Here is a 27545-nt window from a genome sequence, read left to right as displayed (position 1 = left end):
CACACTAAAGTTTTAGAGAAGTAATTCTTTACCATTTTCCGACCAAACATCAATTTCGTCAACAAAGCAGGAAATTCTTGCCTTTATATAATACTTCACACAGTCTTTGATGTAGACTTAGATGTTTCTTTATAAAATATGGTTTCCCGCATTATGCAGCTCAGCAGAGACACAGTCTCACATGGTTCTTTTGGTAACTATTTTGTTACATGATCTCGTAGTGATATATATATCTGTATTTATATTAATTAAGTACTAACAGGGGTACTTAGTTTACGATGTTGATTGGGATATAACAGGCATGGGAGCATTAAGAAAGGTCACTGCTCTGTAGATCTTCTTGTGTCATTCCAATTAGCACCATCGGTAACTCCAATAACTCCAGCAACTTGGGAGTCGTATTGGTCGTAGCATGTGTCTATCACTTTAGGTATGGCAGTCCCTCTTTAGGACCCAAATAGAAATGCTGGGGGGGGGTCGGCTGAGGGGTTTACGTCGCCAGATATGAAAATATATTCAGTTAGATTAGAGACATAGGATCTGACGGCAGATAAGAACCATTCGAACCATCTAGTCTGCCTGTCCTTCCTGATGTACTGTGAAGACCAAAACCTTAATCAGTCCTTGTGTTAGACTTAGAAGTGCCACCCTGCACCGATACAGGCAAGAACCGTATATCTTTAACATGAAGTTTCTCTTGGAGGTAGAAGAAGCTGATTTTGTTTTAAAAAATGAAAACCTTTTAAAAATGTTTTCTTTTTCAACAGCTTATACTTTTAATTACACAGTTACTTTATGCTCCAAGGCTCTTTATAGCACTGTGTTCTCCATAGTGCAATGCAAACAGCTGGAGAATCAGAAGAGGTATCATCATCTGAATGATTCATGCTCATCCAGCATAATGGATGGGCCTCGTGTTCACTCCATTGTAAGCTGAAATTAAAGAAGGTAATTGTCTCTGCATGAAAGGCAGCCGAAAGTAGGGGATAACTTAATGACACACAGATAAAGTGGTCAATTAGAAAAAAAACAGGCAGAAATCTTAGCTGATGTTTTTGTTTATTCTTTGTAACTGTTACTTGCATTCATTAAATATGCACGGACTTGCCCCAGTTCTTCATAATCCTTCAAAGAAAAAAATGTTCCAGATTAAATTAGTGGATACGTTTCTTTTACAAATATGAAACGCAAATTTTAACAGTTATACAACGGGCAGAGTTAATTTTATTTAACCAGAGCACTCATTTATAGAATAATAATAAGTACTTATTTTGCTAATTTTGTCTTCTTGATGGTTTCAAGGGCCTGATTTTTATAAGATCCAGGCCATGAGGTACAGGTTTTTTTAGAAGGTATCATTAACAGCCTGTTTCCTCTTGTTTAACCACTTTTACAATAGTTTTTTCACCCCACTGCGACATGTGGCTCGCCTTGTGGTTTATTATGTAGTTGCATATTGGTAAAGTGGATTTTGGCTGGCAGGTTCTTCTACTGGCGTTCTCATCCATATATCTTTGAAACCCTATAACACTCATAAACTTCTTATTTAAAGAGAAAAAAACAAATTTTGTTTGTAAAGTTTGCTGACAGAATTGTAATAAACTTAATTTATCAGCAGATATGGAGATCTTCTTTCCCATTACCACACTGAGCTGAGTTATTGCAATAATAATGAAGTCCTGTTTATCTAATGATGTGTATCTACCCTTTCTTCAATAGACTTTCATTAGTCAAAAGGTCCTGATGGGTGATTAAGACTGTTGCATTCTATTGTTTACTAGGCAAATGCACCAAGTTCCTCTGCCTTGTGAAAAATGTGGCAGAACACATACTTAGCGAATATACAGATGCCAAAACACTGCTTTCTGTGAAAACTATCGTTGTTTTGAAACAGAAAATGACAATGTTTTTAAAGAGCTGTTTTAAGTGATACTGGTAATATATATAAAAAAAACACGAATCTTCCCATTTAACCCCTTCAGTCCCGTAGGTTTTTGGTATCTCACATCCCAGAGCTATTTTGCCATTTATTTTTACCATATGTTGGTTTAATTAAGATTTCCCTTTTCCATGTTGGATGAACCCACACAAATTACACATCCTTTTTTTTCAGAATAAATAGGGCTTTCATTTGAAACCATAGAAACATGGAAATAATAAGAGTGCTAGTACGTAAAAAATCTGAACAAAACAAAATCTTTTTGCAATTTTCTTAAAATGGATTCTATACTTTAGGAATCCCTGTTGAGCAAAGACCCAATTTATGTTCAGCAAACATCCACTATTTACAGGGACAGACCCTGCAGGGGATATCCTGTCCTTCTGTAACCTTTCGGTTGACGTAACCAGTGACATCTTCTGGAAGGGAATGCCCGATCACTTGATCGGGCATTCTTTATGTATTGGGTTAACGGCGCTCACGCCAGCAGCCATTACAAATGATCAATCAGCAATCCAGGTTGTCAAAAGACAGCTTGATCTCCAGTTTAGGGGAAGGGTACGTCAAAAAGGGCTTTTAAGCACAGTTTTTTAGCCTGTACTTGTATGTCCCTAGGGAACTGGAGGTTAACCATAGTGGATAGTCAATCCATAAGTCTAAACATCTTACCTATAACAGTTAAAGACGATATTGAGCTACAAGAGGTTTGTTGCAAATACACTTAACACATTAATATATTACATAGGGTTTTTTGGTCTTTTGTCTATATTGTTATAGTAAAGGAGTCACTTGTTTAGACAGCCATCAAAGTAGAATATTGTTAACTGGAATTTCCAGTTAACAGAAAAATGTATGTATCCATGAAGGCACAAGCATTCCAAAACTTTGAATTTGGGCCAGCTGATTCCTTCTGCTGTTTGTAAAGAAAAATATTAAAAAAACCCTCTATGAACATCATATAATCCCATCATGAAAACAACTAGACTGTGACCCGAACACTGATTTAACTGACCCAAACACATGCAGTCACTTCTTCACAGAAGAGGATTGCCCAATACATGTGCTGTTTGTTTGATGCGATCGCTTTGAACACCTTTTTTTAAGGAATCTACATTACTAAAAAGTGCTTCCTTATATGAAGCAACAAATATATCTATGGCAACCTTCTAGTTACAGAATACATGTTTAACTATTATTATTTATTGTTTTATATAGCGCCATCAAATTCCGTACCGCTGTACAACTCTTATCAGCACATTAAAATATGAAAGTCTCTTTTTTAATGGAAAAATGAAATATTACGAATTTGTAATAATTTTGACATAGGCATAAGTGCACACTACCATATTAGATATCCTGGCCGTGAATGAACAATAAACAAATACAGTTGTATTCCAATAAGAAAGTAATGTTGTAGAATAAATCTTTTAAACATTCATTACAAGGAAACTTCCACCATTATTATTTATATCCTTATTGATACAGTCCTATGGATGTAACAGATGTTTGTCATATTTGTTGAAAAGCTGGTTCTCATGACCCGGAAGCCTCCTGGAGATCAGAATGTGGCACCTGATAGCATCATGCGTGAAGCATCATGCAAAGTACTCACATAAATATTGCCTTAAAAGGTGCAAATGACATCAAATGTCCTTGTACAAAGCCTCCATATATGCAACAATAGCCTGTGCTTCACGTAGGACGCTACTGACGTCATCTCTGGCTAGTACTGCTGCTTAGTATCCGAAGTCCGGCTGAGAAAGGCGACACTCATTTCATGGGAACACTGGATTTATTGCAAGAAAAGCACACTGGGAAAAGAGAAGCTAAGGAACACCCGTGCAAAATTATATGTACAACTCCTGGCTCTTCTGGTGCACTACTGACTATACAGTAAATATATATATATATATATATATACATATATATATACAGTATATCACATAGCGAAAAAAGAAACAGTGGGATTTCCCCTTTTAGTGTCCATAGAGTCTCTTACTAAGCTGATGCACTAGCGCAGAGGCTGTTTGCACTTCGTTTGTATCTACGTATCCATATCAGATCTGTAACTTAAAGAGATCTCACCAGGTCTTATTAAACCCTCATTCCCACCGATTACAAGAGAAATTAATTTTTATTAGACGTTTTTGTATCTTAAACACAGCTCCGTGGCTGACATGCCGCAGAATAGTTTGCAGAACTGGCACTTGTTTGCAGTTTGAGCCAAAGGGCAGAGTTTTGGCAAAAGCGGATAGATTGAGGGCATTTGGAAAAAAAAAAGGAAAGTTATTTCTAGACACTGGGAGAATTATACGGAAACAAAGAGACTTTGTTGAACTGCATGGTTTGCAAAAACATTTTAATCCCTCAGAAAAGCAAAATCTATATAAAAAAAAAATCTCACTCATCTATTGTCACAGTCAATGGGCCAATTTAATAATTTGAAGAGTGATTCTATCCATAAGGGAGTAACGGCTACATGATATATCCAACGGCGGATATCATGCTAGTGGAATAAAGATATGTATAAAAGGAATTAGCAGTGATAATGAAATAATTAGAATATGATATTTCTGTTGCGGAAGTGGTATGGGATGTTGCAGGTAATTTTTTTCACCAAAATATATATATATTTGTACAGGAGATGCGCCATTATTTGGCTTGTTTTTGTTCACTAATCTACTTTTTGATGTTGTGGAAAATACTCTACACATTACCATCACACTATACATTATACATTACCATCACACTATAGAGTGAGTCCGTTTAGAAGATTAAATATATTTCATTAACAATACGAATTATGAAAACTTCCCTATGACCCAAACTCTTTAAAGGAGCCGTCGGTTTCTTGACATATGTGTTTCTTTATACTAAACATTGAAGTCCCGCAGGCTTAGCCATGATCTGTAGGGTGTTTCTGTGGCACAATAGCTGGCAGTAGGGTAGCGCGCCGTTGGGATGCACAGGTCCTTGCAAGCTGCTGCTAGGGGAGAAAGCGTTCAGCGCATGCACTGCCATCCCGATGCCTGCGTGCTACAGCTGCGTATAACCGAAAACTAGCTTCACTGAAAGAAGAGTATCAGTGAAGCGCGGACTCTACTACTCTACTTCAATGAAGCCAGGAAAAAACGTATGTATTAAAAAATGGGGATAATTTCTTCAGTTGGTAATGTGCTTTAACTCCCATTACACACAGCCAACATAGCCTCTGTTCGAAATATCTGGTGCAAAAGTAGCCTGACAATGTGAAAAATATCAGTTATTTTAAAAAAAAGACAATAAATATTCCTTCTTGTCTTCCCCATGGCCCCGAGAGCTCTGCATGGTTTATTTGTTACAATTAAAAATAAAAACCCCTCTTGTTCTAAATTTAACAGTTCTTCTAAAAGTCTTCTGAGAGCGATTCATTTCCATTCTAACAATCCCAGAACCTTTTCATTTACAGCTCCATGTAAAAGTAATTATCTTCCGAGCACTGCGCCTTGGAGCATACCCGAGATTGCTGACCTTTGCAATCACATCCCTCGCCAAACTCAATGGTTAATATTTTAACTTCCCTTCCCCAATGATTCTATTTAAGGAGACATAAGGGACCTCTCCTCTCCCAAGGCTCCCGGCTGCCAGGGAAAGACAAATATTCGTATTCAGCGCTAGTCTCCTAGCAACTCGTCTAAGCCTGAGCAAAGAAACTCGCAGAAGGGGGGGAAAAATAATGTCATAAACTTTGTGAGCTGTTGCAACAGAATGAGGTGCGTAGAATAATTGTATAGCTAGCATTCCCGCAATAACCCTTTCACGCCGTTCGCATTCTGGAATGATATCCCGTGCGCTTACAAAAATACACGGCTAATGAAAACGTAACATATTAAACCAAAAAAAGAGAATAGATCAAATCCCACACCTTGAAGTATTCAAAAATATATCGTCATTTAAGGTAAACCCAAGTATCGGTTTTAGAAGAGCCATAAATGGGAATGTAAATCTGTTTTCTTCTGAACCATTTAAAAAAACGAAGATGATCTTCCTTTGGCAAAGTAATTAAATATTTTACTATTTTAGGACAGCTTGCCCCTCCAGGGCTTCATCTCCATGCCTACAAACCGCTCGGGTTCTGTCGGTTTCGGGCTGATTTGGGATACTTTTCCCATTTTCTTAGCACAGCAGAGAATAGGGAAATATAACACTTCTCAGGCACTTTAAACTGTGTTTTCTTTTAAATGGATCACTGCACACGTTTCTGGCTAATATTCTCACTAGCGTTTATAATCCTAGCAATGCCACCAGAAACCAGGAGGATAGAGAAATAACACTGCCAGGAATGACAGCCCTCCAAGACATTCCTCAAAGTCGAGGTTGGGTCCCGGCACGCACCCCCCCCTGCTTGCCTTACATGAAGCGCCACCTAGTGGAACTCAGCTCCTGAACATTGTAAAGTGGCCACTAGGGAATTCCTTGGGCTGCTCAAGGGAGATCAGAGACCTGACCCACTATCCCCACTGCCAGCCAAAGCAGGACAGTGTGGCCCCTACGCGGGACAACGGCACAGTGCCCAAAAACCCAGACTATTGGGAGGTGTGTGTCACGGATCAAACAAAAGCACATCTCCATCTTTCTTCAGTTCTCATTTCACAAAATATAAACAAGAAGCGAAGAGGTTTGCCAAACCGAATCCTATTTCAATGTATGAAATGTAATAAAGCAAGAAGGAAAGGGCAAAACACAAATCCCATGCTGATGTAAGCCTACGTAGTGCTTGTACCCTGCGTCTGTCAATCAGCATATGTGTCTGGAGATATTTGATTTAAACGTAAGGGCTATTTTATCTCCGGAACGCGGAGGTCTCTGGTTAAAGGTGGTAGAGCTGGGGTATCCATTAGCTTCTGGTGCTGATGTTATTTCCACGCCTTACAAAGACATCCGGAAGTCATCGGCTGTCATGGAAGAGAAACAGTAAAGTAACAACAAGGATACCTATCCTAATGTAATGTAATAATGTAATTATTCACGGTCCAGGAACAGGAAGATTGTTGCTCCCAGTATGGGCACCTGCAGGATTTTTGTAGCCCCCCTATATCCAATCTACAGTTACCAGCTACTATTCCTGGCTCAACATCATGCGAGTTGCAGTCAAGAAAAGTTAGTGTTGTGTAGCATTCTGTTAGAGGGGAGTAAAAAGGGGGCATATGGGCTTGGAACCAAAATAGGACACTTGGTAGTTTTCCAGCAGTTGCGGTACATTTTGCACTCAATGTTCTGTTATTACTTTTCTCATGATGTCCAACCAACCAAATGGATGGCTGAGAATCATGAGATGTGCATTCCACTGCAGCTGCAGTGCCAATCCATAATAATATTTTTTTAAAAAAACCTTTAGAACTCCAGTTGTATTCACTTCCCTATGATATCGCACTGGCTGAGAGTCATGGGAGCTTGGCAAACTGTGTCTTTGCCAATGCGGGTACTCTGTGTCTATGAAGAAGCAGCTACCATTAGTGAAGGGGAGGAGTCCAGCTGCAGAAAAAGAGAGCAGACCAGACAAACTTGAAAGAAGAGGGGTGTACAGAATTAAATAAAAGCTTTTTTTGCCAACTATCAGGTATTTTTTCTTCCTTTACGTCTAGTTAGCATACTCTAAACAGCCTACTATTTCTCGCTCTGCTGCAGCTGCTGTTCCAGTTGGCCTCTTTGAATTTCCAGGAAGGGGGGGAGGGTTGGTTGCCCCCCTTGCCCCCGTCTGGACCCCCATGGCTAACAGATTTATACATATTATATTGATTTATTTAAAATGCTAAAAAATATTTTTTCATTATTTTTTTTCAGATTTCAACATGTTGTATTGTGTAAGCTGGTGCAGCAGCAACTTCAAAGAAAAAATAAAAAAGTTCATATATTTTTGGCAGAAATTTACGACTACCTAACTAGGATAACATGTCAGGCAGCTGCTGATATCCCATGGTGGCTTCTTTCTGGAAACGCATGCTTTGCTGGCATTACTTTTCAATGTCACATACTCCTTACTAATGATGGGTTATTTGTAGCAAGACACAAGGAGGTTTTGCTGGGACACAATGAGTCGAGTATACCCTTCCTATCCTATGCGGGTTGAGATTCCTGTATTAACCTGGATCACTTCAGCTGGAAGGTTGTTGCATATACTCACCACCCTCAGGTAACAGTAAAGGAACATGAGAACGTAGCAAGCCCTAATGCCATCCAACGTTTGGGAGGTTGGTATGATATGAATGTTAATATAAGGCAGCCAGATAGGGTTTGGCCTGAGAAAAATGCTTTAGGAAGATATGAGACACCAGGGTAGAGCCTTGGGGGACGGTTGGGTTGGATGTCAGCAACATAGTGATGGTTCAGAAACTCAACAATCTGCTTCCCAAGAGAAGATGCATAGATGGAAGAAAGCAGTTTGGACAAGCTTGGCTTCCTATCAAGCTAGCATTGACATAATATATACATCTTATACACAAAGGGTCAAATTTATTCCTCTAGATTCTTGACATATTCATAATAAAAAGGTCATTGTATGCATAGAGAAAAGGGTAAAGCTCTCTTTTAGCCACATATATGTTTCTCTGACAATGCCCTTTAAAAATAGCAGTCTTTCACACAGGCTAGAGAGCATTGTGGGAAGGCTGGCTCGGTCCATACAAGCAGTCTTCAAACTTAGGTTCCAAGGAAAAGGTGATTTAAGATGAAATTATATCAGCTGAGCCTGGTTTATATTCCTATCCTACATGTCAGGTTGCCTTAATAAAAACAATATGGACAGCAATAAATTTAGTTATCAAACACTACAGTAATTAAGATCTACATGATGTAAATCTTAGTTTAATGTGATGCAACTTGACACCAGGTCTAATCAGTATCAAAATATTTTAAAAATCCATAAAAAAAAAAAAAAAAAAAATGAATATCGTTATATAAAATAAAACCTTTTTATTGGACTAACAGGAATGATTACCTTTACACTACTAGACTAACACAGCTACAAACAAATGTATAACACAAATTGAGGGCAGGAATGTTATCATCTGCCCTGGATATTAACTAAGCTCTTTGGCATGTTAAATAAACCTGACATTTTAGTTTTCCCTAAAAAGATTAAAAATCACATACAAATAATACAGAAATGTTTAAGAATTTTGAGCTTCTATGGCAACAACCTATTAGTGCCTGGATGAAAATTAAGTATACCCTGAATTATTAATGATTAAGCATTATACATGATTTAAGAATTATTTCTGGGAATTATTTAATAATTGAACAGCACTAGGAACAATGCCTCTAATATTACATTTTCTTACAAAAATTGAGCTGAGCAAGTGGAACAGTAGCTTTAAAAAAGGAGGTAAGAGAAAGACATAAGATCGGAGCTGACAAATCTATATTACAAATAAATAAATATCTCTCTCTTATTATATATATAATTGGGTCTTAAGATATTCTGAATGCCTCTCTAACTTCTCCGCCTTCCGCCGTGTCCCTGTCTTCTTTCCACTTCTTCTTCTGTCTTTGTCTGCTTCTGTCTGTGTCTTCTGTCTTTGTCTGCTTCTCTGTGAACCAGGCCTCCCTGAACGCTTTTGCAAAAGGGTGGAGCCTCTGAGCCACACCCTCTCCCCCAATTGGAGGAACTTGGGAGAGGCTGTCACCGTGACTCCACTCTCTCGTGGGAATGCTCCGATAGTCCAGAATAATGCAAACAGATTTGCTGAGAAGGAAAGATTTCCCTGTCTTCATTATTCCGGCCTATGAGTCACCAGGAAAGCCTCTTCCATGTTCCTCCCATCGCAGGAGAGGGTGTGCCCCGAGGCTCTGCCTTTTTGTGGAAGCGCGCAGGAGGACTGGTTCACTGAGAAGCGGATGAAGACAGAAGACACGGGGAGAAACAGACGAAGACAGAAGACACAGGGAGATGCAAGAGAGGAAGCGAAGCAGTGGGAAAGAAGAAGGTAGGGTGACACAGAGAGAGTGAGTATGAATGAGAGAGCAAGATAGAGTGAGAGCGTGACTAAGAGTAAGTGAGAAAATACCGTTTTACCTTCCAACTAATGTGTATTTATTTGTTGGGGTTTTTTTTTAATTAAAGAGAGTGAGAATAAAGGACTCATTTATAAAGATAATAAGGAAGTCTGGAACAAAAAGCATAAATCCATTAAGCTCAACCTTTTCAAGACATCCCTAATTGCTCTGATCCTGATGAACACAGGAAAAAAAATCCTATGGAATGTACTATAAAACTTCATGCCTGTGATGTCTCCAAACCCCACGGGAACACAGGAAACTCGCAATACTTTCCCACCAGACATTCTGTACATAGGTTTATATATGGAATGATGCATTTTCCCACAATGAAAACATAAGCAAATGCCTCTTTTGTTTAATTAACATGCAGTATTTCAATGCCGTGTTGAATAAATTCCTACATTTTTGTAGGAAGCAGAAGTTTGTAAAATATCCAGCCTGTTAAAATATCGTTAATACATGAGGTTTAGGTAGCAGAGTATATCTTCCGGGGCCGGTTAGATTTTAATTATTATAAAAATTCTTTTTTCATTGCTGTATTTTTGGAATGAAGTCATATAGCCTTGGCTGAACCGATACATTAGGTAGAGAGGGCCCTGCTCTCAAGCTTACAATCTAGAGATTAAAAGGCTGAGGACTACAAGTGTTAAATTTTTAGGGTTTTAATCAATTATTTCCACTTTACTATTAGGTGAATCAGTAGTTTCCCTGTAAGGCCATCTAAAATTTAATTTAAAGAATGTCACAATTAGACAAAACATAAGATAAAGATAAACCTTAGCAGATCTCTCACTTTACTTTGCAAAGTCTTCACTGCAATGCATGCCACTATGTTTATAATATTGGTAGATTGTAAATTCCTTACTGCATACCTAGCTGTAACCTTGCCTGAGCTTGCAGAGAGCAAGAATGTCCGGTCATACTGGATACTAACCAGAAACAGAGGAATCGCACACAGGATAATGAGCTACTGAATTCTCCGATTCCTTAATGCTCCATGCACTACAGATTAATGTATACGAATGGCCATGGTGAAGTGATACAGATAGGACTCGAGACATAACATTAAAATGCTGCCACTTAAATGAAAATCATCAAACAAAATGTGTAGCCTGGTAGGTATTTAAAGGGACACTTGAACCATCACATGCACTTTAACGCATATGATGGCCGCAAGGTCACTTTAAATGTTTGTGTTGTCCACTTCCCAAACGCATGGAGGATTCTGCATTTGCTCCTCATCCTTCAGTTAAATGCCCAGCCAAACCCATCTCTATGTAACAGATATACTGATCACCACTCAGCTCCAGATCTGGCTCAGTGAACTCTGCGGATGAAGTTCTGTTCAGACCCCTATGCATTGTGTTTTCAATGGGAGCACTTTTGTGCCACTGATTGGCTGCTTGAAGCAGCCAATCAGTGGGAAGAAAAAGAGGACCATGGAGCATGGCTGCCTCTTCTATGTTAGGCAAGTGCTTTATTTTTTTTTAAATAATCACAGATTACTTTAAGATAATTTTTTTTTCTACAGTGAGGGTGTCATGGACCTTAAACTGCCCCTTTAATAAAGGGTTCAGCCCTCCTCTTTCAAAACGAAAAAGCAGCTGAACTCTCAACATTTAAATTAAATTATTATAATAAAAAAGAACCCAACTAGAGAGCGAACAGAGGTAAAAAGGAGCAGGTTTTTCACATCCTTTTCTCAAACAGTAGTCACTTAACCTACGAGGCCCACAATGTTCACTCCTCAATGCAACCTGCTCTACGTGTTCTATGAATTAGTGCAATCAAATAAGCGATAAAAAAGAAACGCTTGGAGTTAACGTTGAACCCACAGAAACATCTAATTAAGCTGTTTGCTCTTTTCTTTGTAAGGACGGTGGTGGCAGCAAATAACTTTCACTTGTCTTCATTAACCTTTTAATTGGCAAAATGGAAAGCAGCAATTTCCTGACCCCTCTGGTGCGGAAACGGTTATGTGACTTTAAAAAGCCGATCTAGACAGACGGGGGGGGGGGGGGGGGGACATGAAAAATCTCCAGTCTCTACACCCACACAGCATTCTCCATTCCCTCTGACTGATTGCATCCGTGGAGGGCGACCCTGCCCTAGTCTTTCCATCAGCATAGCTGCAAAGCAGTGTACAGTAGGATGACGCATTGCAGAGAGCATGACAGCAATCTGCCGGGACTGGATGTGAAATACTGCACAGAGACGGAGTGTAGTGCAAAGGAATCCCCTTTTATCCTTACAAGGCTCTGACTATTTGCAGCTCAGATCGCCGGCTACCAGACACGTTTATAAGCTGAAGAAGCGAAAAAGATGATCATGTTACCTTTAGAAACCAATATGTCAATGTTGATAATCTCAGTAGAGAGTTGTATGTGTCCGTGTGTGTCTCTCTTGTGAATACTAAATTGAAAGAAAACAAACACCCACTTCAAGGATCCAGAATAAAGGGCTGCCTGACTCCCTGTCTATTCTAACGACAGCGATAATAATAAATAATGCAAATGGATAATAACTAAGGATAGGTTACATTTGGTTGAAAATAATGTGATATGCCTTCTTCGGGAAACTGAGCAAAGGGTGAGAGTTGTGCTTCCCACTGCCAGAATTAACTATATAGATGTCTCTGCAGCAAGAAGTGAGCTAGCCCTGCATCATGTATAGTTCAAAGTACGAGGTGATGTTCAAGACATGTCGCTGATTTAAATATGCGTTATACAAGGCCATCTAAGCTTTCATATTTTAAAGTGATGTCACAGAGATGAAGCTGGAAACACTCCTGCCAACTCCCTCTTTAGCAAATAAACCAACACATTGCACAAGAACAAACAACTGCTGGCGCGCAAAGTTCCAACACAAATAGGAGACCTAGAAGAGAAGATGTTGGTTCGATAGGGAAGAAGAGGGAGTCTGGGCAGCTAATATGCTACCAACCCCCTGGTCCATGAGTGCATTAAGGGCTTTGCGAGCCAGTCAGGGGTCTCCTTTTGCCAAGGCTTTCCATTGCCAGCTTGCCCACCCCTCCCTCCCTTTCCTGCAGACATTTGAAAGATATTGAGGGGATTTAGCGGATCTCTGCATAGAAAGCTTTGTAGTATTTCACAGCTCGTAACGGTCAATTCAGTTGGGAGATGGGAGAAAATCCGTGATTGAGCGCGCCCTGGCAATCCAGACCGAAGGCCAATCAAAATGCACATTAGGCGTGAATTAAGTCACCCGCTTCCAACGTGTGAGTTTATTTGCTGGTAACAAGATACTCGCGGTCCCACCCTGAATTAATTAATAACCTATGTTTATCAGCGAGGTGCATAATTAACTATTAAAAACACACTGTCATAAAATAGTTATAATAATAACAGTAAATAATATAGAAATACAAATATAATAGTCAAAAACCAGTGGCTGATACATTTTCCATTGGTATTGTAAATGAACATGGGATAGTAATCACCTTGCCACAAGAGATCATGGATAGCGCCAGTTGGTACCAGAGGTGAAACTCTCCAAATGCAAACTTCATGGCTCTCTCCAAACACTGCAAAATATTCCAAACAATCGACGTTTAGCATAATATGAATGTGCGAGACATGTCTAAAAGTGATATGCAGGAAAAAAGGAAGAGCTATGTAAAGTTTTGACGTTAATTTAATCAACCAAATTCCCCATTCCCGTGTGCATGTAATTAAGGCACCCCCACTGATTTCAAAGCATCCAATAAGTGCCACAAAAATGGGATCACAATTTTTTTACCCGGTTGAATAATGCATACTAAAGTATTGAAAAAAATGTACTTTGGCTGGTGAGGCTGCAAGATTACAAAAGAGAAATACTACTTCCAAAATATATTTTGCTATTACTTATGCATAGGCTTGGGCTACAAGGCACAGAGTTACCACTGAGGACAGCTGAATAAAGGAGCCAAAGATGTTTTCATGGATATTAAACTTCAAAAACTCTCTTAATCAGATGATTATTTTCTTTAGTGACGGATGGAAACACAGCTATAACTCTTGTCCTCTCTCGATATAATTGAATCCAGTTAGTCAGGAAAAGTGCATTAAGGACATTCCATTTGTTGTTAGACGCTAAGAAAGTGAGAAGCCGTCATATTGTGCAGGGCTGTGCAACTTGTTTTCATAGGTACAGTTTCCACCGTAAAAATAATAACTTTTGATAAAATAATGCACACTAAAACTCTTGATTAAACAAAAGGAATAGAAATATTTCAATTCTTTCGCAATGTATCAGCTCGAAAAAAAAATGTTGCGTGACTTTGCAAAAACAAAAAAATTAAACAACAGATTTGCAATGGAATTTTACTTGGAACGTTTTTCCGTGGTAGTATTTAAAGGCACCATAGAAGGGAGTACCTCTGACAGCATGGCATACTGCCCTCTTCTGCCCATAGTGATACTCAGAAGGTCGTACACGGCAGATGCGTTCTGAAGGCTGACCGCACGATCTTCCTTTTGATCAGGAGCGCGGCTAATGACAGCATCTCTATTTGCCTATTTCAAAGACAAATATATCGGATATTAAAAAGAATGTGGCCACATTAGACAAACACGTGAAAAAATAAGCAAATAGCCTGTAACTTTAATACACACTGTGACCTCAAATAAGGATATACACATCAACATTAGTCATTAGTCTATTATCGACTTTATTTCCATAGATCAATGTTTACATCGAAGCCCATTAGCGAAGCCACAATTTTCTGTCCAACAAAGCACAAAATACAAAAGGCTGAACATTAAGCGATTGTGCAACGGAGTCAGAGAACCTAACAGGTTCCTTATGAAAACTTTCATTTCATTAAAATATTATTTATTAAAAGCATATATTTTATAAGCAATTTACTTTAAAGGTTGTTAGCTAATGTCATCTGTAAAGTTAATGAGCTTAAATTTGAAAGGTATAACGTTTTGACAGTAGTGTTTAGTTTAGGACCAGTTCTAGGAACATTTCACTGATATACTTTAACAACCTGGGAAGTCTCTGGGTTTTTGCCCGGGGACTCCGGGAGAAGCGCCACTTTTCCGGTTCTCTGGTTCAATCCCTGCATTTTCCGGGTCGGGGGAGCAGGGTCCTGACACGCCCCACTTCCACTCATTTCTCCTTTAAATGGGGGTGTTTCCCACAACGGCAGCAGGGACACTCACCGACGCTGGTGGGACCGCCCACCATGTCAGCGGGGAGACTCACCGATTCCACAAGGCTTCGGGTAGCTGGTGCCCAAAAGCTATCTAACCCTACCTGGCTCCTATAGGAAAAGTTGCCCCCTTAATTTCTAAATCAACCAATCAACCAGTTTTAATTGAGAATTGGGCTTCATTAGACACACCCAGGCATGATTACTGCCAGCCTATTTGAAGCTTAACATCAATTAAAAGGAATCTGCCTAGCTAACTGAAGTTAGGCTAAAAGGGCTCAAAAAGCAGCACATTTCTAAAGAAATTCAAGCAGACGAGAAACAAAGTCATTGACATCTATCCATCTGGAAAGGGTTGCACAGCCTGGGAAGGCTCTGGGACACCAAGCCATGGTGAGAGCCACTATCTACAAATAGAGAAAAGGAACACTGGTGGACCTTCCCAGGAGCGGCGGACAAAACTCCTTCAGCACAGCATATCAACAACTCATCCTGGAGGCCACTAAAGAACCCAGAGTAACATGTAAAGAACTGCAGGCCTCACTTTCCTCAGTTAAGGTTTACAATTAAACAATGAGAAAGAAACTGTGCAAAAATGGCATCCATGGAAGAGTTACAAGGCGAAAACCACTGCTGACCAAAAAGCACACAAAAGCTTCTCTAACACTTTCCAAAAACAACTTTTTTGTGGACGTTTGAGGATTGATGAGTCAAAAGTGGAACATTCGTGAAGGCATGGGCCCGGTTACATCTGGAGTAGAGATAACACATTTGGTAACATTAAAGGCAGATCAAAAAGAACCAAAAAAAACCTTTCATTAAAATTAATTCTCACTTCTAATCACCTCTCACATAATAATAATATTGGGATCTTATATAAAAGACTGATTTGGGCCAATGAGGGAATTATATGGAGTTGTCCATCAAGTTAAATGTTTTTCTATTTCCAATTCAGTGATAGTGCTTTCATAGTACCCAGGCACCTACAAAGTCATGTTTAAGTTGGACAACTACTATTAGTCCATTGAACCCAAATATATTGATATAGCCATTTATCGGCACTTGCTATGCTGTGTATAGTAAACTGAGCCTCTCTGGAAATGAGTAATGACTGACAGAATACCATCGGCTTCAGATATTTATGCATTTCCGCAAAACTATTTTTCCATATAAACATGATACAACAGAACTGCCTGGGAGTCTTTTACAGATCGCACCACCATCGCAGTGTTACTGCATCGCTCCCAGCTGCACATATGCGAGTATAAATTTAACTCGGAGGTGATGATTCCAATAGCATGATTTTTTTTTTCCTTCCATGGAATCAAGGCTGGCATACTGTGTGATTCACTCAAATAGACATACAAAAGCAGAACCGTCTACTGTTCAAAATATAATTAACACATTTATTTTAAGGAAAGAATATGATGCCCCCAGGAGATTTTCAAAAACATGTATTTAGATCTGAAAAAGGAAAAAGAACAGATACTCACCAAACTTCCAGTGATAAAGGCATGGTCTTTAATATAAAAAATCCCATAGATCATATCGATGCTAATATGTTTATTGTATTGCAAGGGGTTAATTCGTCTTAACTATTTGTATACCAAGGAGGAATAGATTTAAGGGATTAATTGATTGTCTAGAGGGTTTTTATTACATCTAGTATGTTTTCTACATGTAACATTTCCAAACACCAGAAAAACAAAATTAAGGAATATATATATATATATATATATATATATATATATATATATATATAATATATAATATATAAAATACTATATTTTTAATATATTATATATATATAATATAAATATATAAAAGAGAGAGATCTATAGTTAACTGGTAAACAAAAACAAAGTAAGACTGGGTCCCCATTCAGCAGTCACGGGGTAAGAGAAAGTGTTCTGCAGTATCCTGCATCCTTACCATGGATTCACTGATCAGAAGAAGTAGGAGAGCTTCTTCAATGTTGTCCTGGGGGCAATAGAGGCTGGAAACAAATACATTTAAGAAATTAGGTTATTTACCATGGATCGCTTCTATTTTCCCCACAACTGTTACAGTCACGACCAGTAAGGAGAAGTAAGCTATGCATGATTAATGTGCCACCTAATACCTTAATTCGGCTTCCACGTAATTAAGAGCCGTTAGGATACATTTGGGTTATTTTACTTTGATCCACTGAGATGTTGTGTGTGCTAATTTCTGGTATGTAGAAACTGCACTTCAAGCTTCCCAATTCCCCAGACGTTGCTTTATTTTTTGCTTGTTAGAGCGAAAAAAAAAAAAAAAAACGAGGCTTCACAAGTAGTTGATTTAAATTACCAATGATTCGTAGGCAAGCGTTGCAACATATCCAAACTCAAAGGCAAAACTAGAAGCAGTGCCTTACTTATCTCCTGAGTGAGTCTGCGGCTTTTGATGGAGGATGTGACTAGGGAAGGAATTAGGGTCGTTGTTTGGAGTCTCGGGCAGAGGGCTCTTCAAGGGGCACCAGTAGCAATTCTCACTTAACGAGTGCAGCAGAACTTCAGCCAGCTTCCTAGTCGCGGCCTGGCAAACAACAAAAAGCATGTTAATATTAGGAAACAAATGTAATGCTTGTGTAATCCGTTGAGCTCCTGCTAATCTGCGGTGAGCAATTTGCAGCTACATAGTTTTTAACCTTACCGGCTCTTATGAGGAACTCCAGTATAAGCGTAACATAACAATACTAACAGCTTTTCTTACAGGAACTCAGTTGGAAATAAAATATATACGGTACATACCCCCTCTTGATATTATAACATTATTCTGTAAGTAAAACAAATTCGCCACATCCTACACACCAGCACAATTGTGAATCGTGGCCCCCGGGTTCCTGGATCAATGCCTCACCAACCAGAGAAGCGGATCATTCTCAAACATTGACCTGTTATCTACCATAGCTATTTCTTCTATCCAAGGCACCTTTTCCTGGCTTTATAAGTTCTACGCCCCAGCTGATATGTTCAGTTGTTTTGGTGGATCTTGGTATTTCTAGTACTGACATTGGGTTTCTTCCGGATTACAATTGATCCATGCCAACTTCTCGTGTTTCTTACAGGCATAGCGCCAATAGACTGGCATAAGGCAGATGTGGCGCCCATATTAAAAAGGGATGAAAATCTCAGGCGGTAAATTACAGACCAGTGAGGTTGACATCTGCAGCGTGGAAATTATTTGAAGGCTAAAGGGACACATTTAAGAATACATCTTGAATCGGAATGTAATGAGTAGAAATCATCATGGTTTTGTGAAAGACCGGTCTTGTCAAACCAACCTAATTGCATTCAATGGAAACATAGATCCTGGAGTGGCAGTGGATGTGATCTGTTTGGACTTTGCTAAGGCATGTGATACGATTCCACACAAAAGGTTACTGTACAAATTGTCAGCCTTAGGGGCAAATGCATGTACTTGAATGGAAATTGCCATAAAGATTTAATGCAAAGAATGGTTGTAAATGGAAAATTCTCAGACTGGATCAAGGCACTAACTGGAGTACCTCAGGGGTGATCTTCTTTTTAATTTGTATATTAATTATCTCACATATTGGGTTAAGAGCCATGAGTCAGTGTTTGGTGATGATACAAATTTAGTCTAACCTTGATGTTTCTTCTCTGCAGGAGGATTTAGACAGTGTGGGGGACCGGGCAGGCATGTGGGGGACCGGCAGGCACGTGGGGGACCAGGCAGGCATGTGGGGGACCGGGCAGGCACGTGGGGGACCGGGCAGGCACGTGGGGGACCAGGCAGGCATGTGGGGGACCGGGCAGGCACGTGGGGGACCGGGCAGGCACGTGGGGGACCGGGCAGGCACGTGGCAAATGAGATTCAATACAGACAAATGTAAATTCATGCATTATGGGAGAAATAACAACAATGCAAAATATACTTTAAATTCTTGGGAAAAAAGTACTAAAATGATTTAGGAATAATTGTAGGCAACAGACTTAGCAACGGTGTGCAATGCCAGCTGCAAAGGCCAAAAAGATATTGGCATGTATAAAACAAAGTATTGGTTCACAGGAGGAGGATATCATCTCGCCTCTTTATAAGTCAATGGTAAGACCTCACCTTGAGTATGCGGTGCAATTCTAGCCACCGGTCCTTCAAAAAGACATTACGGAAGTAGAAAAGGTGAAAAGGAGGGCTACAAAATTAATAAGGGCATAGGAAGATCTCAGTTATGAAGAGAGACTAAAAAGGTTTGCTCTATATACGCTAGATAAACACCGTCTTAGAGGGGATGTTATTACATTGTATAAATATGTGCGGGGCTGATATAAAGAGCTCTCCAGTGACCAGTTAATTAACAGAAATGTATAAAGAACCAGAGGTCATCCTCTGACACTGGAAGAGCGAAGATATCATACACAACAAAGGAAGGGATTCTCTACAATAAGGGCAATAAAGGTATGGAATTCAATGCCAAGAGAGGTGATGCTAAAAAATACAATGGATGCCTTCAAAGAGGGTCTGGATATTTTTTTTAAAAAAAAGCAGAACATACAGGGGTATAAATAATAGAATAAACATTAATATTTTACAGCTTCTTGATCCAAGGAGAAATATAATTGCCTTTTGGAGTCACAATGGAACCCCCCGCCCCAAGTGGCAAAATCTAAAAAAAAAAACAGACATTTTTTTGCCTTCTTTTGGATTATTAGCAGGGAGCATAGGTAGAATGGTTGAACATAATATACCTATTTCTTTTTTTCAACCTTAACTATTATGTTACTACATTTGTCACTATGCTGATCTGACTGCTTTGTATCAAATGCGAGCCTTCTCCCAATAATTAGCCTGCTTGCCCATCATTTGGGCTGGTACCCGCCTCACTACCTCTGGACCTTGCTATTCCAAATACCCACTGACATGGCAAGCTCTGAGCCTATCCATATAGACCCTTCCTGTTGCCTTTCTCTTTCGGTGTCTGGTTTATAGGCAAGAAAAAAAAGGTTTATAAATTTATGGCAGCAATGAATGCAAAGTAGCCCTTATACAACAAAGACTCATGTCTTCCTTTCACAAACGGATAAAGGCACGCATCTTTTACTGCCAGAGATTTCAATGCGGAATTCCTCAGAGTGCTTGTACCTTTGTGCTTGCACACTGACAAGTGACACATGGGACATGGTAGTGAGAACGCTTCACAATAGCATCATGACATATTAACATCAGCTGAATAGCCCCTGGCACGCTGATATTACCCAATATCATTTTATCATCCCTGCACGGATTTATTTAGACAGCTGCACCCCTCGGGTTGTAAGTCTCCTACTTTTCCTCTACAGTCTAACAATAAAAATCTGAAAAAACATAAATATAATAACAAAAACCAAACAAGATAGTGTCTGCAACAAAATACAAATTAGAAATGTGAAAACCCACCTAATCCTTAAAGGAACATGTAAACAGCAAAGAATTTTTATCATTTTATGGTTCCTCTAAGAAGTGGCATATGTACGTATATCGTGTCCTGATCATGTTATGTTATTCACCCTTCTGGTATACGGCCGCTGTACGGTATTTGGTAGTAATTTAGGATGGATATGCCAGGAAATATTCTTCTGCTCAAATTCATTTTTATAAATCCTAGTACAACAAAAAGCTAATCAATGGAGAAGTAGAATGAGGCAACTCTATAATAAAAGTGTTCAGTGATAGAATTTACCTAACATTATTGTTCCTGTTACAGAAATGTCTCAGTTACGTGTAATGCATCATTAACGTATCATCAAAAACCATATATTTAAGTGCTGTCGATAAGAGAAACTCAGAGTATCTACACATACATGCAATTCACCATCTTTACACTGAACTAGCTCTGCTGTACTGATAAAGTAGGCTACATGGCATCAGAATGTCCAAGGGCTTCTTCATTGTCTTCAACCTGCCTGACTAGGTGTCTCTTTGGGCACTCCACACCATCTGGAATAGGACTACAGACCAGTGGTTAAGCTCAATTAAGGCCTCAACGCAATCAATCTGTCTGGGCTTGTTAACAAATGTGGCAATTGGGGCAAATGTGGCAACATGGCACACAAATAATTTCACACATCATGTAACAAAAATGTAGGCGATCAAGTAAATTACACTTATAAAAAATCTTACCATCTTGAAGGTCTGCATAGCTTTGGTTTCAACAACTCTTAAAACATCCCTGAGCTCTTTAATTCCTTTCAAAATATTACTGGAAAGAAAAAAAGAAAAGAACAATTATATATACCTTGAAAAACATAATTATCAGATATTCCAAAATGGTGAAAAGAAAAAAAACTGAAAAACAAAAAAACATAATACACATGATATTAAAAATTCCAGTTAAATGAATGGTACTAGAGACACATTAACCCTTGAATTTTACTAGTTTTACTTGGAAGCTAAATATTCCAATGTTATTATCTCCAGCCTGTTACCTTTTTAAGACGGTCATCCACGATACCATAGGAGCCAGTCAAGGTTATGGGGAGAACTGGGAGCTGGAAAATGCACACAGTGCCTGTCTGGTTGACAGTATATACCATATAGGTGTTTGTATAGAGCACATGGGTGCCTTAACATGCGATTTCACCAAACCAGCCTAGTACTGTATTTAGTATTCCACTGCATTCAGAGTTCACACTATCCAAGTTACTGTCCTTACTGGGAAAAATGCTCTTTGGCGTCTTTAATGCACATGAATAGACCTTTTGTTACTTTGTCTATGGTATGAAGATTTTCCCTGTTTCAACCTTAAAAGCATTTGTATATGAGGATGAGGTCAACCCATAGGCACCTACATCCTAAAATAAGCAAAACCTGTTTATTTAAACCCTCCTTATAGCTAGAACACTCCACTACCTTTATTAATTTCGTAGAGCATCGTTGCACTCTTACAGTTCAGTGACTTCAGTCATATCTATCCTTTTCTATGAATTGGTGCCCAAAATTGAACTGCATATTCTAAAAAGACAGTCTAATTAATGTTTATAATAAAGAAATGTTCATGCATTAGTACCATTTTTATTACATGTACAAAATATTTTGTATGAACCCATTTAGCATGTGTAATTTTAATAGCCAAATGCCTTACTTTACATTTATCAATACCAAATCTCACGTGCCATTTTTTGGTTATTCTAATTTACTTAAAGGTACACTTTCATGTATTGTAACCCTAAACGGTCCCTTAAGCTGTCAGTTGGTCCTTAGAAATGCATGGGGGATTCTGTAGTCACCCCCATGTATGATTGCATATTAAAATACTTTAAAAGGATTTAACATTATTCATTGGTGGGGCTGCAAGAGACAATGCAATGTCCCTTTAAATCACATAAGACGCCACAGTCTATTTGAGTATCAAAACAAACTCAAGACAGCATACGTGTTTTAACTTTGATTTATACTTTTTATAATCATGTAGTTAGCAGTATTTTTTTCTTCTGCCAATCCATTCCAACCCATGTTTGGTGCTTTGAACATATGGCATGAATGGTATGTTATATTTAAAAAGGAATTATACTTATTAGAAAGTGTTATACAACCGACAGGGCCTGGAATTCCCTGCTGGTTTTTGAATGAGCAGTGTGCACCCCCTAGTGTTCACTCAACAGTAATGCAGATTTGGACAGATTTCTGACCCTCAATGTACCAATGCAGACCGACCTCAGTTGCCACATTCAGTCTGGAGAATATCTATACATTCTGAAATTCTATTATATATATATTTATTTTTTTAAAATTCTATTTTCACACAATCAAATCATGTGTCATGGCACGTATATGACATCATAAATTGATATTATCATACTATCTGCAACACACTCCTTCATCTTCCTACAAAAACCCAGCAACTGAACCCCAAGCAATCCACAAGAAAAAGGTATACAGACTGGACCAACAGATTGACTCATTTATATATAACTGCATTTTGTATTATTACTTTCCTGATTCTGTGTGGAATTAACCCTTTGCCCCATCTACCCAATATGGACATTCCTGACCTATGTGACATCCTCTTACTGATTATTTTCATGCCGGTCTTCCCTTTTGTGTTTTCATTTATGTTTTTCTTTTTCGGCTCTACTAACCCCTTAGCTCTCTCCTACACACCTCTTAAATAATGCAACATATTCCTTCATCTTCCCATAATTCTGCCCTCTCACATGACCCTGTGCTGTGTTACTATATAGAAGCAGTTTTTCACCTAATCCATTTACACCTCAACCCTTCACTCCCCACTATGCCCAATAACACTAGCCCAAATCTTTACTGCTATAGAGATCTCTCCTAATCCTGACCCGCCACACATTTCTCTCTGATCCCACATCCATCTATAGCACTATCTCACTCTTTCATCATATCATGTTTCTCTACACCCCATTCCCTCTAGACTGTAAGCTAATGCATCGCTTTGTCTTGGTAAATTGTTGGCACTATAAACAAAGATGATAATAATAATAAATGAAATAGGACAACGAAAATGATACAGGAGGCATGTTTAAAGCATTAGTTATTATTTCATTGTTTTTCCGGTGCACTCAAACATAACAGAGGGTTTTCTAAGTCCAGCATTTGGATGAAATGCGTCAGATGAGTGTATGGAGTAAAGACAATCTCCATTTTTACTGGGTGTATAGCAGTATGCCTTAATAAAGACACATCTTCTACAGAATATGGGTCCAGTCTCCAGTTTTATCTACTTATGATATGATCTTTTATGATTGTGACAATCCTTTGAATTTTTAATAAATGTATCACCTTGTCCTAATTCCTTGAAACCCAGAGTTTGTCTATGGAACAAGCTGAGATTTAACCTTTCAACCTCTCCTGCATTAAGCAGTGCCGGATTTTCTCACTCAAGTTCTGTGCCATAAAGCGACTCGGTAATAATCCCCGGCATTCTGGGGTGACCTCAGACAATATGACCATGATGTCAGCTTGCATATAATATATTGCTTAATAGTTTAGAAAGAATAGTGTCTTGTAGCCTAACAACCCAGGATTTAAACATAAAATCTAATAACATCTGATAAATACCAAAAAATTCAGGCGGCATAATGGGGCCTAGAGGACAGATAACCAGGATATGATTTTGGACAGCAGCAGTAAACTGTTTCTTAGAGCGGGTGTTTGCTTCTTAGTAAATACTGCAGGGAGTTACCAATGAGAACAAAACATGTCATGAATTTTCTTATTTCTTCTTCACCACCTCCAAACAAGTCAAGCAAAATAGAAAGAGAAGGTAGGGAAACAGTTAGAGAGTGTGAGAGAGTGAATGAGAATGAGCGTGTGAGAGCGTGAACAAGAGTGAATGTGGTCACCAGGTAGCAAACTTTGTTCTGGAATTTTTGGCCAAACTGAATGGGCATGGAACGCAATTCATTGCCCGAAAACAAATGGCCAAAAACGAGCCAAACATTTTGTCTGAATCATTTTTGGCCCATTTGCACATGTGTACTGCACAGCGGTTGTATAGCTGCCTTCTGTTACTCTAAAATTAATTTAAGATACAAGATGCCATTGTGCACCTGCAAGAAGTCCTGAAATTATCCAAGGATAGTATGAACTTGCTGGCCCTGCTTTTGTTGCCGCAAAAACAGTAAAAACATGCCATCGACGTTATCAACATGGCTGCTGTGGAGAATGATGAAAACGTCAGGTCACATTTCACGTTTTGAAATATTACCGTTGTTTAACGAACACTTTATATTTCTGGAAGATATTCCCGAAAAGGGAAACATAAAAGTAACGTTTTACTTCTATGTATTTCTGGTTTTTAAAGCTCGCTCTGATTAGTCTACTTTTGAGAGTCATTAGTAGAAGAGAGAGGTCTCTTAAGAAGTCTCACCAGACGCTTACAGAGCCTTGTTTATAATAAGGAGAGCACTGTAAGCCTTCAGATATACATACGGTATATAAATATATTATAAAGTGAGTTTGGTGACCTGGTTACTAGAAAGTGAAGAAAAAAAACAAACATTCACCTAAAGGTTTTTTTTCCCAGCAGCCTCTCTTTTATTTCTTTTCCACATATATATTGAGTTGTACCGTGTTGGATGTGTGGCGTATTCGTCTGCACCGAGCGGGGTTATTATATTAGCTACCAGAGAACATTCCAACCTAAGAAGAATGCATGAATTCATTTTAGCTAAAATGCCAGTTATTTCTCTAAATATAAAACTGCATACATTCAGTTTTTGTTTTTTTTAAAAAAGTTGGGTATTTTTTGGATGTTTCAAATACCATATTAAAGTGCTGCTATACCTTAAGAGCGCGAGAAAGCTGCTCATACGTTAGGGAAATTACTTTAAAAGGTTATTGATTCTTTAATGTATTTGTTATTTTACAAGTGATATTGTTTAGCCGTAAAAGGGTTTTTATTTTTATTATTATTAGCTTTTATTGATATAGTGTCAACATTTTATGCCGCGTTTCTTACTATACATATTAGACATGTACAAATGGGGCAAAACAAATGGGGCCCAATTTGTTTTTGGCCAACAAATTTTGTTCCCTGCCTATTTGGTTCAACCAAAAATTCAGGGGCTTTTTAAATTCATTGCCCGGCGCCACATTCACTCTCACTCACTCACTCACTCACTCACTCACTCACACTCTCGTTGTTGTTTACTCTCTCACACACACACACATGAATAAAATATTAAAAATATAAATTGCCTCAGCCTGAATCAACTACCGTATATTTTAATTATATATTTTAATATTATATTTATATGGAGGGTATGAAACAGAAGTGGGTGGCTGAGGCTTATATATATATATATATATATATATATATATATATATAGCTTAATTATTCATTTATGTGGAGGGAATGAAGTAAAGGTGGGGGGTTGGGGCTAAAACAATGATATATTTTATTTATAGAACATTAAAATATATAATTGCCGATAGAGGCACAGGTTTTTGTTCTCTCATAGTCAAAGGCAATTTCTGCAGCAGCTCAAGGCAGGCGGCCTACTGGGACTTTGCCAGGTTTCACGGCAGGCCAGTCCGGCCCGGCCCTGTCTGTCTTGTGGAATGTGAGCAATGTCTCATTGAGGAATTTTGCTGTTACTTACACTTCTTGTTATTGAGTATCTTTCTATATAGACTACGATTACTAGGTATTGGTTTTTATAAAACTAGTTAATGTTAAGTTAGTAGAAAGGGCCTAATTCAGGCCGCTGAAAACCTTGTCCCCTTCCCACATTTCTAGCTGTTCCAATGGGTAGAGGGTGCTGTCTTGTGAGGCGGTGGCGGTCGAGCATCCCTGGTGCGGGCTTTAAGGCTTTTAAGATGGATTCTGTCAATGGCCCTGGTGTGCACCAATGCAGAGGCCAAAGGCACCTCGCCATACTGCTCCTTTTGGAAATCAAGTTGTTGTTTTTCTTTGTAGTGAAAGGCGACCCGTCACATCTCAAATGCCAATAAAAAAACTGTACATGTCTCACGCCACAACTGTTCACAATGATGCTTCCAACTACTTTTACAGTCGACATAGAACATCGTGGACATTTTTTTATAGGCCAGTACTCCATTCCAGGTACTCCCTCGGCTTAGAATTATATTTTCCAATCCATGAATAAGACTACAGCATTCTTACAAAATTTCTAAACACATGTAATCAATATACCGTAGTAGATTCACAATATGTATCTTTGTATCTCCCATTTTATGTGGCAGCAAACGGCAGAACAAGTTCCCTCAACTTTTAATCAAATATTTGGACTGCATTCAATGCTCAGTATCAAATATCCATTTATATTTTGGCATCACTGCTCCTTTAATTTCAGATGGCATGTCTTATGTTATAATTTTTAGGTAAACAATCGCTTTTACCACAGAGAACACAGGAAATGAATTACAGAATACCGAAAGGAAACGACATTGCATCAAACTTCAGCCTACAGACTACATTCTGAAAGCATTTTATAACTAGAGGGAATCCGTCGTTACAATCTCATATTATGAAATTCCAAAATATATAAAAAAAAATAAACTTTATTTGAAGACTAGGCCGCTGTCAGAACTTGCTGTGTGCATGATGCAATAGGAAAACCTTATTCCTCAAACCGTACTACATAGTTACCTTACAGAGATTAAGTAATTAGTAATAGCAATTATAAGGAAGGAGTGGCGGGTGGAGACAGGATTCACACGCACACTGAATTTAAATGTGAATAAACATAAAATTAACTTTGTATTTCAAACCTTCAGTGGGGAAGGCAACCTATAGGGACCATACATGGGACTATTTTATAAAAGATCATAGATGGTTATTATTATATATAGCGCCATCAAATTCCGTAGCGCTGTACAATGGGATCCTTTACTGTTCAGTTTTAAAGGGATCTGGTCACTAAAGGGGGAGATTGCGGGAGAATTGTAGTT

The 27545-nt window shown here is 38.6% G+C and overlaps 1 protein-coding gene across 2 annotated transcripts in view; it reads right to left on the bottom strand.

Annotated features, from left to right (window-relative positions):
• TTC7A (tetratricopeptide repeat domain 7A) overlaps window positions 1–27545 on the bottom strand; it is a 114450-nt gene that overhangs the window by 68017 nt on the left and 18888 nt on the right. For both annotated transcript variants that reach the window (XM_053459271.1, XM_053459272.1), the window contains exons 6-10: window positions 21282–21360; window positions 17536–17696; window positions 17070–17133; window positions 14356–14493; window positions 13437–13520 (exon numbers count right to left, since the gene is read on the bottom strand). In XM_053459271.1, the coding sequence (XP_053315246.1) occupies window positions 13437–13520; window positions 14356–14493; window positions 17070–17133; window positions 17536–17696; window positions 21282–21360 (526 nt within the window). The remainder of the gene's footprint in view (window positions 1–13436; window positions 13521–14355; window positions 14494–17069; window positions 17134–17535; window positions 17697–21281; window positions 21361–27545) is intronic.

Source organism: Spea bombifrons, chromosome 3 (assembly GCF_027358695.1).
Source record: "Spea bombifrons isolate aSpeBom1 chromosome 3, aSpeBom1.2.pri, whole genome shotgun sequence".
NCBI lineage: Eukaryota > Metazoa > Chordata > Amphibia > Anura > Pelobatidae > Spea > Spea bombifrons.
This window is presented reverse-complemented; position numbering and strand designations above follow the sequence as displayed.